Source organism: Achroia grisella, unplaced genomic scaffold, assembly GCF_030625045.1.
Source record: "Achroia grisella isolate CSIRO2021 unplaced genomic scaffold, CSIRO_AGI_Agris_v1 utg7518, whole genome shotgun sequence".
NCBI lineage: Eukaryota > Metazoa > Arthropoda > Insecta > Lepidoptera > Pyralidae > Achroia > Achroia grisella.
The window spans coordinates 26,972-38,586 of NW_026713010.1; the positions used below are offsets into that span (position 1 = coordinate 26,972).

The 11,615-nt window shown below is 31.4% G+C and overlaps 1 protein-coding gene and 1 pseudogene across 1 annotated transcript; both read left to right on the forward strand.

Annotated features, from left to right (window-relative positions):
* The first annotated feature begins 1,012 nt into the window (after positions 1-1,012).
* On the forward strand, positions 1,013-3,074 carry LOC131850323 (protein lozenge-like). The gene is made up of 3 exons (XM_059200522.1): positions 1,013-1,055; positions 1,192-1,326; positions 2,388-3,074. The coding sequence occupies exons 1-3, from the start codon at positions 1,013-1,015 to the stop codon at positions 2,909-2,911; spliced, it is 702 nt and encodes a 233-aa protein (XP_059056505.1). The 3' UTR covers positions 2,912-3,074.
* Positions 3,075-4,652: 1,578 nt separating this feature from the next.
* Positions 4,653-11,258, forward strand: LOC131850324 (pre-mRNA-splicing regulator female-lethal(2)D-like; annotated as a pseudogene).
* The last annotated feature ends 357 nt before the right edge of the window (positions 11,259-11,615 follow it).

Genomic DNA, 11,615 nt, shown 5'->3' on the forward strand with positions numbered 1-11,615 from the left:
GAATTTCAAGAGGTTCTAGGTGACTTTTTTGAAAATATTCGTAGTAACAAAATTATTTATAAAAACAGGATAAACCCAGTTCTATTAAATTTTATGATTTTCCTGCATAGAAATTTTTAGTGTCATGGTTATGACATCACAAAAAATACAACATTTTGACGTCATTATAATTTTTGTGCGTATATTATATGCGCACAATAAATGCGATGACGACCTAGTACCTGGATTTTCCTTAAAGACGTTATTGAGATAGATAAACCGCCAAAAACATAATCGTGCAAAAACAAGATATGTGTATCAATAAAAGATGTATTAATACGAACAAGTTAAATACTCAGTACACCTGTTAAGATTAGATATATTAGACGATTAGAATATTTAGAAATTCTAGTTACTGAAAAATTTGTTAGGATACAATAAAATCTATAATCTTATGAATATCTAAATATTCTAGTGACTTAGTTTAATTAATAATAACAATTATTATTATTATAGTAAGTGACTATACAGGCCATTGCCTATATAGTTATTTAGTTGATGTTATGAGTTCATTAACTACCGGAAATTTTTTACAAAAAATATGACTAGTAATTGCAATATAGAATGTTTTTCAACAACTCGTCATCATAGTATGTCATCACGCGTATTACTACTTTTCATGTTTAAAAATTAAATGTTGTACACATTACAACTCCACGTCAGAAGTAGATCGTATCTGTATTGTTGTGCCTACAGAGGTGACTCGCACAAAATTCTATCTTAAAAATGCTTTACATATTTAACGATTATCCCAAGTTAAAGCGAATTGTTTAGATCTTCTAAATAATTTTTCTAGTTATTTACCATATTTTTTACAAGGAAAAACTTATATAGTCGTTGCATCCGTTTTTTTAAGGATGATAATGGTATGCTGTCTCAGGACTCCAGCGAAGGATGATAAGAATACAAAATAATTGACGCGCGAAGTCAGGTCAGTTAGGCCACTTGCCTAATTCTCCAAGAATTAACCATGATGGTTTCAACTGGAGGCCGCAGTGTGGAGGTCGACCTGACAAGTATTAGTTGCGTTACGTTCTTCACGTTCAATAGCAGTACCTATATCTAGATATAGAACAGGGTTTATCATACATAAGCAAAAAACAGTCCTTATGATGTTTTGAAATACATGTTTTTTTTTTCCTTGAATTTCAGAGAGCAGTGGCAACATCCTGGGTGCCAGTGAGTGGAACACAGGGTACCCTTCTACGGCTGCCGTGTACCCTCCCTATGGGGCCCTACAGCCGTCGTACTATAAACCTGAGACTACTACTGTACATATACCTACAGGTACATATAAAAACGATTTATATACTCTTTATCTAGACTTATTTCTTCTCTTCTTTCTCTCATGCTTTATACAACGTCGAATGCGAATACCTCTCCCTCTGTTTATTTCTATCACTAAGCAGCTTGCTTTGTAAGGCTCCAACTCTTCTTCACTGAAGCGGCTTGTTGGAGAAGTTTGTACAAATAAGAGAAAAAGAAGAAAACAAACTAGAGACATGATAGTAAAATTACATGGTACGAAGGTGTGACACCATACTCCTCAAGAATGTATTACGTCAGCGTCACGTGACAATATTACATATTTAGTGTAGGTACCTGCTTAACTACTTAACGTTTTCTTTTCATTCCCTTAGAAAATTATTTCCCTTCAAACTACCCTACAATTGATTAAAATTAAATGTACTTCTATAAGCGCGTAAAACATCTCGTTAGTGCATTATATTTTTAGTACATATTCCCAGAAATAAATTATTTAAACATAATTGTAACCTTCTAATTTCCATGTAGGATAATGAAATTAAATTAATTAGTGTATTTAATAACAGCATTAACTTGTTATAAACAAACCTCCTCAATTTACAACTATGTAATGTAGTGGTTGACCACAACGATTGCTGTCGTATAATGAGGTTCAAATCAAAAGCTGGAAACGATTTATTTAAGCTAATTGTTGTTACAGGTGATAATAATATTTAAATGTTAATTTCAAAAATATGTTTATAAAATTTATGAACTTCACAAATTATGAAAGAGGCAGCAATAATATAGCTGACGTTAAAGAAAATGTAATGAAATTTAATTGTTAAATTATTTACATATCACACTGGAACCAAATAAATTGAGTATCGCCATAACATTAATTTAACATATTTGAAATATATATTGTAATATTATTACATTAAACACAATAATATCGTTGTCATATAAAGATATGGGAAAGCCCATGATTCAGTTAATTAAAACAACGTCACTGGTCAAATAGTGTTGTATTTGAATAACATATATTATTTACATTTATTTCCTCATCTGTTTATTAATTATGTAAATGCGTTTTTTCACAGTAATACCAGATATTCCGTTGGGGCACTCAGAGTACGGCGGCTACCAAAGCAATGCAGCGAGTTATAAAGGCAGCCCCAGCGGTGCAGGTCCTGCTCTCACAGACCTCAACACCACCGCCATGCCAGCGCAGCGATACGACCCCACCTATTACAATGCCTGGCAGACGAACAACTACAACTACAATAACTACCAATATAACAATATAAATAACAACACGGCTTGCCTACAATCCCCTGCGCCGTACATCAATCCTAACCCGCAAATGATCATGCCTAACCTTTATTCAACAGTAAACCAGAACCAAATACATGTTCATCTGCACAGTTCCATAGATAAACACCATTTGGAACAGTATATTCCGAGTGAAATTAAAATTAGCGATATTGATGGTGGAATATCGATAACTGCCGAACTGCAGGGCAGCGCTGAAGGAGCAGGGCTGGTGCAATCTTGTGAGTCAAACGAGGAAGCCAAGCACGGATTATATGGCTCTGGGAGTCAAGAAGTGTGGCGACCTTATTGACAGTTCGCTTCTCCTTACGAGGACAATCAACATTCCGTTGTACATATTGTGATATAGATGTGAATACTTCATAATATAATTGTATAGAAATATTAATGTTAAACATTAATTAGATGTTATTTGTTATAAACCTACCTATTAAATCAAACAGTAAGATATTAAATTAATCGACAAATTCTTTTGATTTTTTATTTATCACCATCAAGAATCCAATGAAGACCTATAGCTTGATCAAGAATCAGACGCAAACTTTTTTTAAAGATTTTGCGATAACGAAATATTTATTATGCAGCTAGCTAGCTTCATGTTCAGTCTTATCCTAAACTAGTGCCTAGTTTAGGATAAGACTGAACATGAAGTCAGGTCAGTTATAGCATCATGGTAAATTCACAAAGAATTGACTAAGAAAGTTCCGAACCGTGTCGACAATCCCCTAGGATTGTCGATTCCTACGATAACGATAGGTACTAAATTCATATTTTCAATATCTACTGTCAGAGTAGACTATGTGAAGAAAAGTATGAATGAAACACAATTGAGTTTATTCTCGTGGTCGCCAGTTATCAAATTTCGGTTAATGCCCGTCGTCGGAAGTAGAAATAGGAATATAACAAGGATATAGGCTATTTTAGTCCTGGTCAACCAAGTTATCCTAATCATCCTGATAAGATCACTGGTAAAAACTAATAAAATGTCAATTTGTAAGTATGATTATTGTTAGCTCTACTATTGAAGTTGTCTTTACTTGAATAGTAGGCCAAAGAAAAACAAGTTACCTATAGATAGCCTGAAGATGTAGATTGGAAAAGCTGGTAGTTCTTAGAAAAATGCACTCAAGGCTAAGCAATTACAATGTACGTAGATATCTGTACAATGTACGTAGATACTGAATTAGATTTAATTCTGCTCTAAATAATAGAAATACCTTAGTATATACAGTGTCATATTCATATTTTTATCTAACTATATGGAATGGTAAACAAACTGACGGACTGCCGGCCCACCTAATGTTACACTTAACATCTTGACGACGATTACCACTGTAATCGTCGTCAAGATAAAGGCGCCACGGACATAACATCATCATACTAGATGAGACGCCTCTCGCTACTACCTTCAGGCCTTGCCATTTCGAACGACTAAGATGTTACTCCACAGCCTGTAACTTTTTTTGGCTATATTTCAATATTCAAAATGATAGAGTACGGAACATGAGCCGAACAGCCGAACACCGTCAGCGGCATAAGGGTGCACTATTCTATGTTTATTCAGTTCAAAAAAGGATGAATCATTACTAAAATTATTGTACTCATATATTTATATTTTTTAATTTAACATCTGTCTAGAATCACGATAATAATAGTGATTAACTAATATCAATTATTAAGCACGGATCAGTTTTAAATTTGGCGCCAGTAGTCTATGGCTCTGTTTTGACAACTCATCTGCTGCGCAACTCAAATATTATTTGTCATCGTTTGCATCGAGTTCAAACCATTGTCAAGCCACTCGTAAAGACTCGATTGTGTTTCTTTCGATCTGTTTTCTTTTAATTTCACTGCTTTGCATTTTTTATTCTTGAAATAATAGTGAATTAATTGTTATAAATTATATTAATTAAAAAAGAAGCAAAAACTAATAATATGTGGTAGAAAACACATATTGGGTATGTATGTTTTCTACCGTATCCGTTCGATTAGTAGAAAAAAAAATTTATATGGCAACTCGCATTGTGCTACGTGATAAAATGGCGGTGCCTGTATTTCATAGAACCGTAACTGACGACCTCAAAAAATAATCCTTTTTGTGACAATTTTAGTGATAAAGTTTAATAATTAGTTGCTCCTGGACCGGTTATATCTTATTAATTATTTTATAAGTGTAAGTTCATCTCATGTACTATTCAATTCATAATCATTACAGGTTTCTGATAACGGCCGACAAATGCAAATTCAATGTCTATTCTCGAATTAATCCTTAACATTTGCTTACAGTCAAAAAAGGGCCTCTTATAATATTGGTAAGAGTGCAATGTCCGAAGAGACAGAACGCCATGGCGAAGCGACGTGTGACGGCAGTGCAGGCGGCGGAGGCACCAAAGAGACGCGCGTGTTAATGACCCCGCACCAGCTCGAGAGCGCCTCCGTCGACTCACTGCGTACCGCGTGGAGATCCCAGGACTTGTACATAGACCACCTTGAATCATTGAACAAACAGTTGGAAGGTATTTACGAAAGTTTCGGCTTGTAGCGGTCCGCGTTTGTGTCCGATCGAATCTCGATCGAGTTATGTTACTCTATATCGACAATACTTTAACTAAAATTACTAGTGATACTGTTATGGCGCAATATTGAATATGTTACTGTGATAAAAATTGTTACTTATGAAATTTGTGGTACGGAGGTGTATTTAGGTGTTATAATATAGTTATGAGAAGAGATTGGTGTGTCGCGGTGCCAGTGGAGTGTTATGTGGAAGTGATTATGGCGCAAGCCCCAGTGAAGTCTCCAGAGTATCCTGGAGCTGTGTCTATGTTTAGTGCCGTGCCACTAGCTCCCGTGTCCAACAGGAGTTCACAGTCTGCCGGTGTTTGTTCACATGCAAAAGTAAATATGTTTTCTTACTTATTTTTATGTAATATTTAATTATTTTTGTCTAATTATTCTAATTGTGTCACCAAAATATCTATATACTGACTATGAACAACTGGTTTTGAGAATCACATGAAGATATGTCCCGGGAAGTACTGTTTTTCATTTGACACACAAAATACCTATAAGTTTTAAAAATAAACAATACTTAGTTACATTCTGGCAACAAACAGTTTATGAGTTTGTTAGCTTGTATATCTTCATTAATGAATACTTTCAGAGTAACACATTCATGTATATGTTTGATATTTAGATGGGACTGAACCTGGACCTTCTGCATGTGTGAGTTTATACAATACAAAGAGAAAATGATTTTCCTCTTTATATACAGTATACAATATCAGACAGTAACACACTATTCATCACAGATAGCATACAAAATATACATATTCTGTCAATATATTTAATATATATTTTAATTTCACTAATACAATTAAATACATTATAAGATCATAATAAATATTTATGTATAAACATCGAGGATGAATTAAACATTGAACTTCATATTGAATTGCAATATGAAGATAAATGTTTAATTATTATCATATATTTAATAACTGTAACATGCAGCTAAACTTGTTTTGATTAGAAAAAAAGTCATTAATAATCTATAATATTGTTAATTTGTGTTTTTTTTTACTATAACATTGTGATGGATATTTTATCAATTTTATTATAAGTATATATTTAATTAAATATATAAATAAAAGCTAAGTATATGTATTTGTAATCTACAAAATATAGATATTAATCCTTAGTAACTGCAATTTTGTAGTGAATGTGTTAAATATAGTTCTTAAAGTACTTTTCCATGCTCTCTATGTGTATGAAATTAATGTTGAAACAAAATCTAAACACTTTTTCTTTTTGTCATGCAGTCAAATACATAAGAGAAGTAGGTTTTATAGAAAAACTATTACATTAGGCTTATAATAGATTTAGGCATGATCAATATTGAGTTTAATATGTGTATCTATTAATCTTCTTTATCTCTTAATCATCTTGCTTCGTAAACAGTGACTTTTATTTTACATTAATTATTTCAAAATATATACCATAATCTGAAATAATAAACAGCCATTTAAGCTATGATTCTTTTTTAATTATTATTTTACCAATTAAATAGGAACTAACCAAGAGTGTGACTTTAATACTATTAAAGTCAAGACAATGATAGTTGATGTGATTTATATAAGTAAATATGGTATTATACAAACTTTTTATTTCAGTAATACACATATATAGATATTTAACATAAAATAAAATAAAATATTTTGTTTAGTCAAAATTATGTTTTTATTTTATGTTAAATTAAACCTTATATACACATCATCAATTTAATCCTAACTTAATTTTTACAGAAATACATATATATGTATGTATTTGTGAAATGAAGCTTCTATAAATCGTAGAATATATAAAGATTATAGTAGTTTAAATCGGACATATACCCATTGGAGGTAAAATTAAGTGCCACTTATCTATTGCCTAAATACCTATATATGTATGACTGTATAATAATATGTTCCTAATTATTGACATTTCTAAAAATGCTGTGTATCTATTTGTTGTAATTTTTTAATTAGATACTCTTTGGCTTAGATATCTCTTTATAAGGAGACTCCTTAATTGGGTTTTGTACCAACAGACATTAGTTCTCTGGCCTCATTCTCTGGCCATCAAGCTAAACCAGCTTGATGGCTGTGGGATTGATTCCTCACATGATGCAAACATTTGTATTCATGAGTAAGATCATTTATATTGGTCCAAATGTTTTCTATGTACATTATATATAGTAGTATATATTATTATCAGTTGTCTAGTACACAATATTTATTATTATAATTAATTATTTACAAAATAAAGAAAAATCTTGTAGAGACTGGTCATCACTATGACTGAATTATTCTTATTTAGTTACCAACCAGTTGGTTATGTCTTTATTATTTTGAGAATGGATTAGTGCGGGCATTGTATTCACATATTTCAAGTTAATAGTGTAAAGTAAGTACAACTAAAATAATCAAAAGAACAATAGGCAAGTTTCTTTCTTCTGCTTGTGAGACAGCTTTTGGAATGAGTAAATAAAAAAAAAGCAATGACTATTCTATTTCTTTAATGTAAGTTTATTTGAATAAAGAATTTTCTACTCTGTTCTATTTTTAAAATAGTGGTACTTATATGTACCAGGAATTGCAATGGATGCATTGTTATTGTATTCTCAAAATATCAATACAGCCAGATAATTCAATCTGAAAATGGCACTGATATGAAACCAGTTGATGTACATATATTTTATTAATATGTAAAATATATTAACTTTTATATAATTATAAGTCATACTGTACTTTTTGATATGTTATCAGTGACAGTATAGATGCTACCAAATTATATGCATTTCCTTCTATCGGGCCATAATATTGTTATTTATACATTTTAATAAGGATGGGATTATGTATGCCACAATTTATAATTTTTTAATGTAATGTGCTTAATATTTTTGTACTAAAAATATTTTTAATATATACCAATACTCCATTTTCGGTCATTTTAGCCAATAAAAACAACTGTTACATTACATACACTGTAAGGGATGTTGATGAAGGCTTTCCGCATAAATAAATATGTATTTACATGCAGGATTTTTTTAAATTGCTACATAAACATAAATCCTGTATTATCTTAATAATTTATATAAATAACACTATTGCAGGCAATTCAGATAATTTGGTAGCACCATAACCAGTAGATTATGTTGGTTGAATCTACTTTTGGAAACTTTATAATATATCTTAAAACTGTTTTGAATCTGTAAGAGATTCTATTTTCTTTGTTTTTTTTTTTGCAGATCAGATAGAGTTTTATTTCGTGTTTTTTTTTTATTAATAGATTGATTGAAAATTATTTTTCATCAATTTCATTATTATGGTGATACAAATAATACAAATAATATTTGTAACTTTATATTCCATATTTCAAATCTTGGGAATATGAGGGTGTAATATTTTGGTTTTAAAATAGTACTAATAATATTTATCTGCCTATGTCTGTGTCTAGATACCAAACCTATGCGTATCAAGGTGGAAGTCAATGCTGAAAAAGCCTTGTGCTATGTGACATAAAACACTTTTGATAATTTTAACCAGTCTAAAATAATGTTTCATTTTAGTACATTATTTACGTAATTATATTCAGATTATGTAAATAATGTATAGTTTAATGTAACTGATAACTATTTCCTTTAAATTAGTAATTATCAAAATGTCACTAAAATTATCCTAAACAATTGACTCCGTCAATGTATAATTAGTCTAAGTTTTGTAATTACAGTGTTATAGTATATTAGTTAAGGTGTTGTCGATGTAGACTGTATTGTGTAATACTTAAGCCATTTTATATGTAAGGAATATAATTATTAAAGTGACATATAGGTACAAAATATTTTACAGTTTTAGGTGAATGCACTTCAATCATATAGTACTTTCTCCACAATATTTGTACTGTATATAGTACAATTCTTCAGAAAGTTCTTCAGTCTTAGTAATTTGATATGAACCTGCTAGTTACGAATATATCAATATTAGAAGAGAAGGCATTGTTAAACCTGCCTCATTCACACCACCGAAAGATGAATCACCTTAATGCATAAAATAATAACACTACTGTTATTCAATGGTAGTAAACACCACTAACTAACCAAATTCATGAAAGGTTGGTCATATTTGATTCAAATATGGATATCCAATGGGATATCCAGATTTTATTAACTGTAATATTGACAATTGATTTTTTTTCCGATTATCCCATCTGAGGTTACCAAATTATGAGAATTTGTTTATAATTAATGATTCATAATATTTAAATTAAGATTCATATGTACAGGAAGCTTGGAAAAGAAGAAAGAAATAGAAGAAAAGATTACACAGCAATATGCAGAATCACAACGCAGAGAAAAGGTACTAGTCAGAAGATTAGCAGCTAAAGAGCAGGAAATACAGGATTATGTCGTAAGTATATATATATTTATATATATAGTAATTTTCAATCATATACTTAATCAGGATATTTTTATTTTTTAATCACAAGTCATCCATATTGTCTTTCTTGTTATTTCAACCATTCAGTATGAATGACTGAATTCGGTATTAGTTACAAAATAATAAAAATATTGCATAGAAAATTGATAGGTCTAATAATTTCAGGAATGTTACTGCAGCTAGTTAGTTGCTGCAGTAGCTAACTGTAAATATAACTACAATGAAAATATCACTTTTCAGAGTCAAATAGCCGAATTAAAATCATCAAACGCAAATCTGAATGGGCGACCTACTCTTCTGATCCTGCTGTAAACGTGCTTATTTTACGATTAAAACAAGAGCTAATTTCCACGAAGGCTAAATTAGAAGAAACGCAAAATGAACTATCAGCATGGAAATTCACGCCAGATTCTAATACAGGAAAGAAATTAATGGCAAAATGTAGGTTGTTGCATCAGGAGAACGAAGATCTCGGCCGCATGACTTCCAGTGGGCGGATAGCAAAGTTAGAAGGCGATTTAGCACTACAAAAGAGTTTAAGTGAAGAAGTGAAAAAGTCACAATCGGGTTGGTTCTAATTTTACTAAAATTTCTGTTATTTTTTATATTGAGGTTTTTTTAAATAAATTACTGTGATTGCCAGAAAGAGATAATATTTTTCGTCTAATAGAAATTTCTGTAAGTACATTCATCAAACTTTAGAACTATTAAAATACACTTCCACAAAATATAATATATAAACATTAAGGATCAAAAACGTGTGTGTTGCATTTCTGTAGTACTGAAATAATCTAATTTTATATAGACCTCTGGATATGCTAAGGTATAAAGAGCTTTCCTTAACAACAGTGTTACAATTACATTTCAGAGATGGACGAATTCATACAAGAATTGATGAAGATGTTGAAGGTATGCAGAGCACGGTGTTATTCCTCCAGCAGGAGCTGCGAGCGTCGCACGCGACTGTGAACGGCAATCGACCGTCTTCGGCCGACAAGCGGACGTACTCGGGCAGCGAATGCAGCGACGCGCCCGTCGGCAAGCGGAGGCGTGCGTCGGTACTGTCACTCGACTACAACGAGGAGGAGGAACCCCTCACTGTGACCAATGGCGACGCAGACTAGCCCAGGACTTCAGTGTTCTTCTACCGAACACGATACTTACATATGAACTAGTGAAATTCGTGAGCTATCAATGTAGCATGTCGGCCATTTCGTTGACTCGAAATTGTTTTCAATGAATTTTAATTGTGAGTGATCATTGTTTATGTATTTTTGAGGTGAAACGCTGGTTCGGTGTCTGTCACTCATTTCGAAACACGTGATTGCTTATATATTAGCACATTTCAAGTACTTTAATTAGAAGACAACATAGACAAGTCTACGTCATTCCCATTGACAATTAATTGGTGATGATTGTTGTGTCAAATGTGAACATGAGACTAAAGAAACATTTGGGAAAGTATAGTTTGAGTTCTATGCACAATAGTGGACCATGTGACCAGATCTAATAGTGAAATCGTTTTTGACATTGTTTTTTATACTTGAATATTGAGACTCAGTTGACAATTTTGTAATTTATTTATAATAAGTGAAATAATTGTGATATATATTAGAAAATCAGATGATATATGAGCAATAACAATTATTTTGTGTCGCTCGACTCATGGTTTTATGGCATTTATTTTATTTACATGCCACAATTGGTGGAAATTATGAAATGGAGCCCATTGAATGCAACAAACAATAATTCCAAAACACCAACTTTAATGTTTTAATGATTATCACATATTTATTAAATTTACTCTAGTTTCTATATGAAATGTTTCTATTTTGAAATTACAATGAATGTATATAAAGCTATGTTAATAAACATATATTACTGGCATACATTTATTTGTATTATTTTAACTATACACTGCAATATAACATTTAACGTTGTATAATACATATAAAAATAGCTAGATGGGTAGTAGCTACACTTGAATTAGGTAGGTACTTATCATACAATATAAAA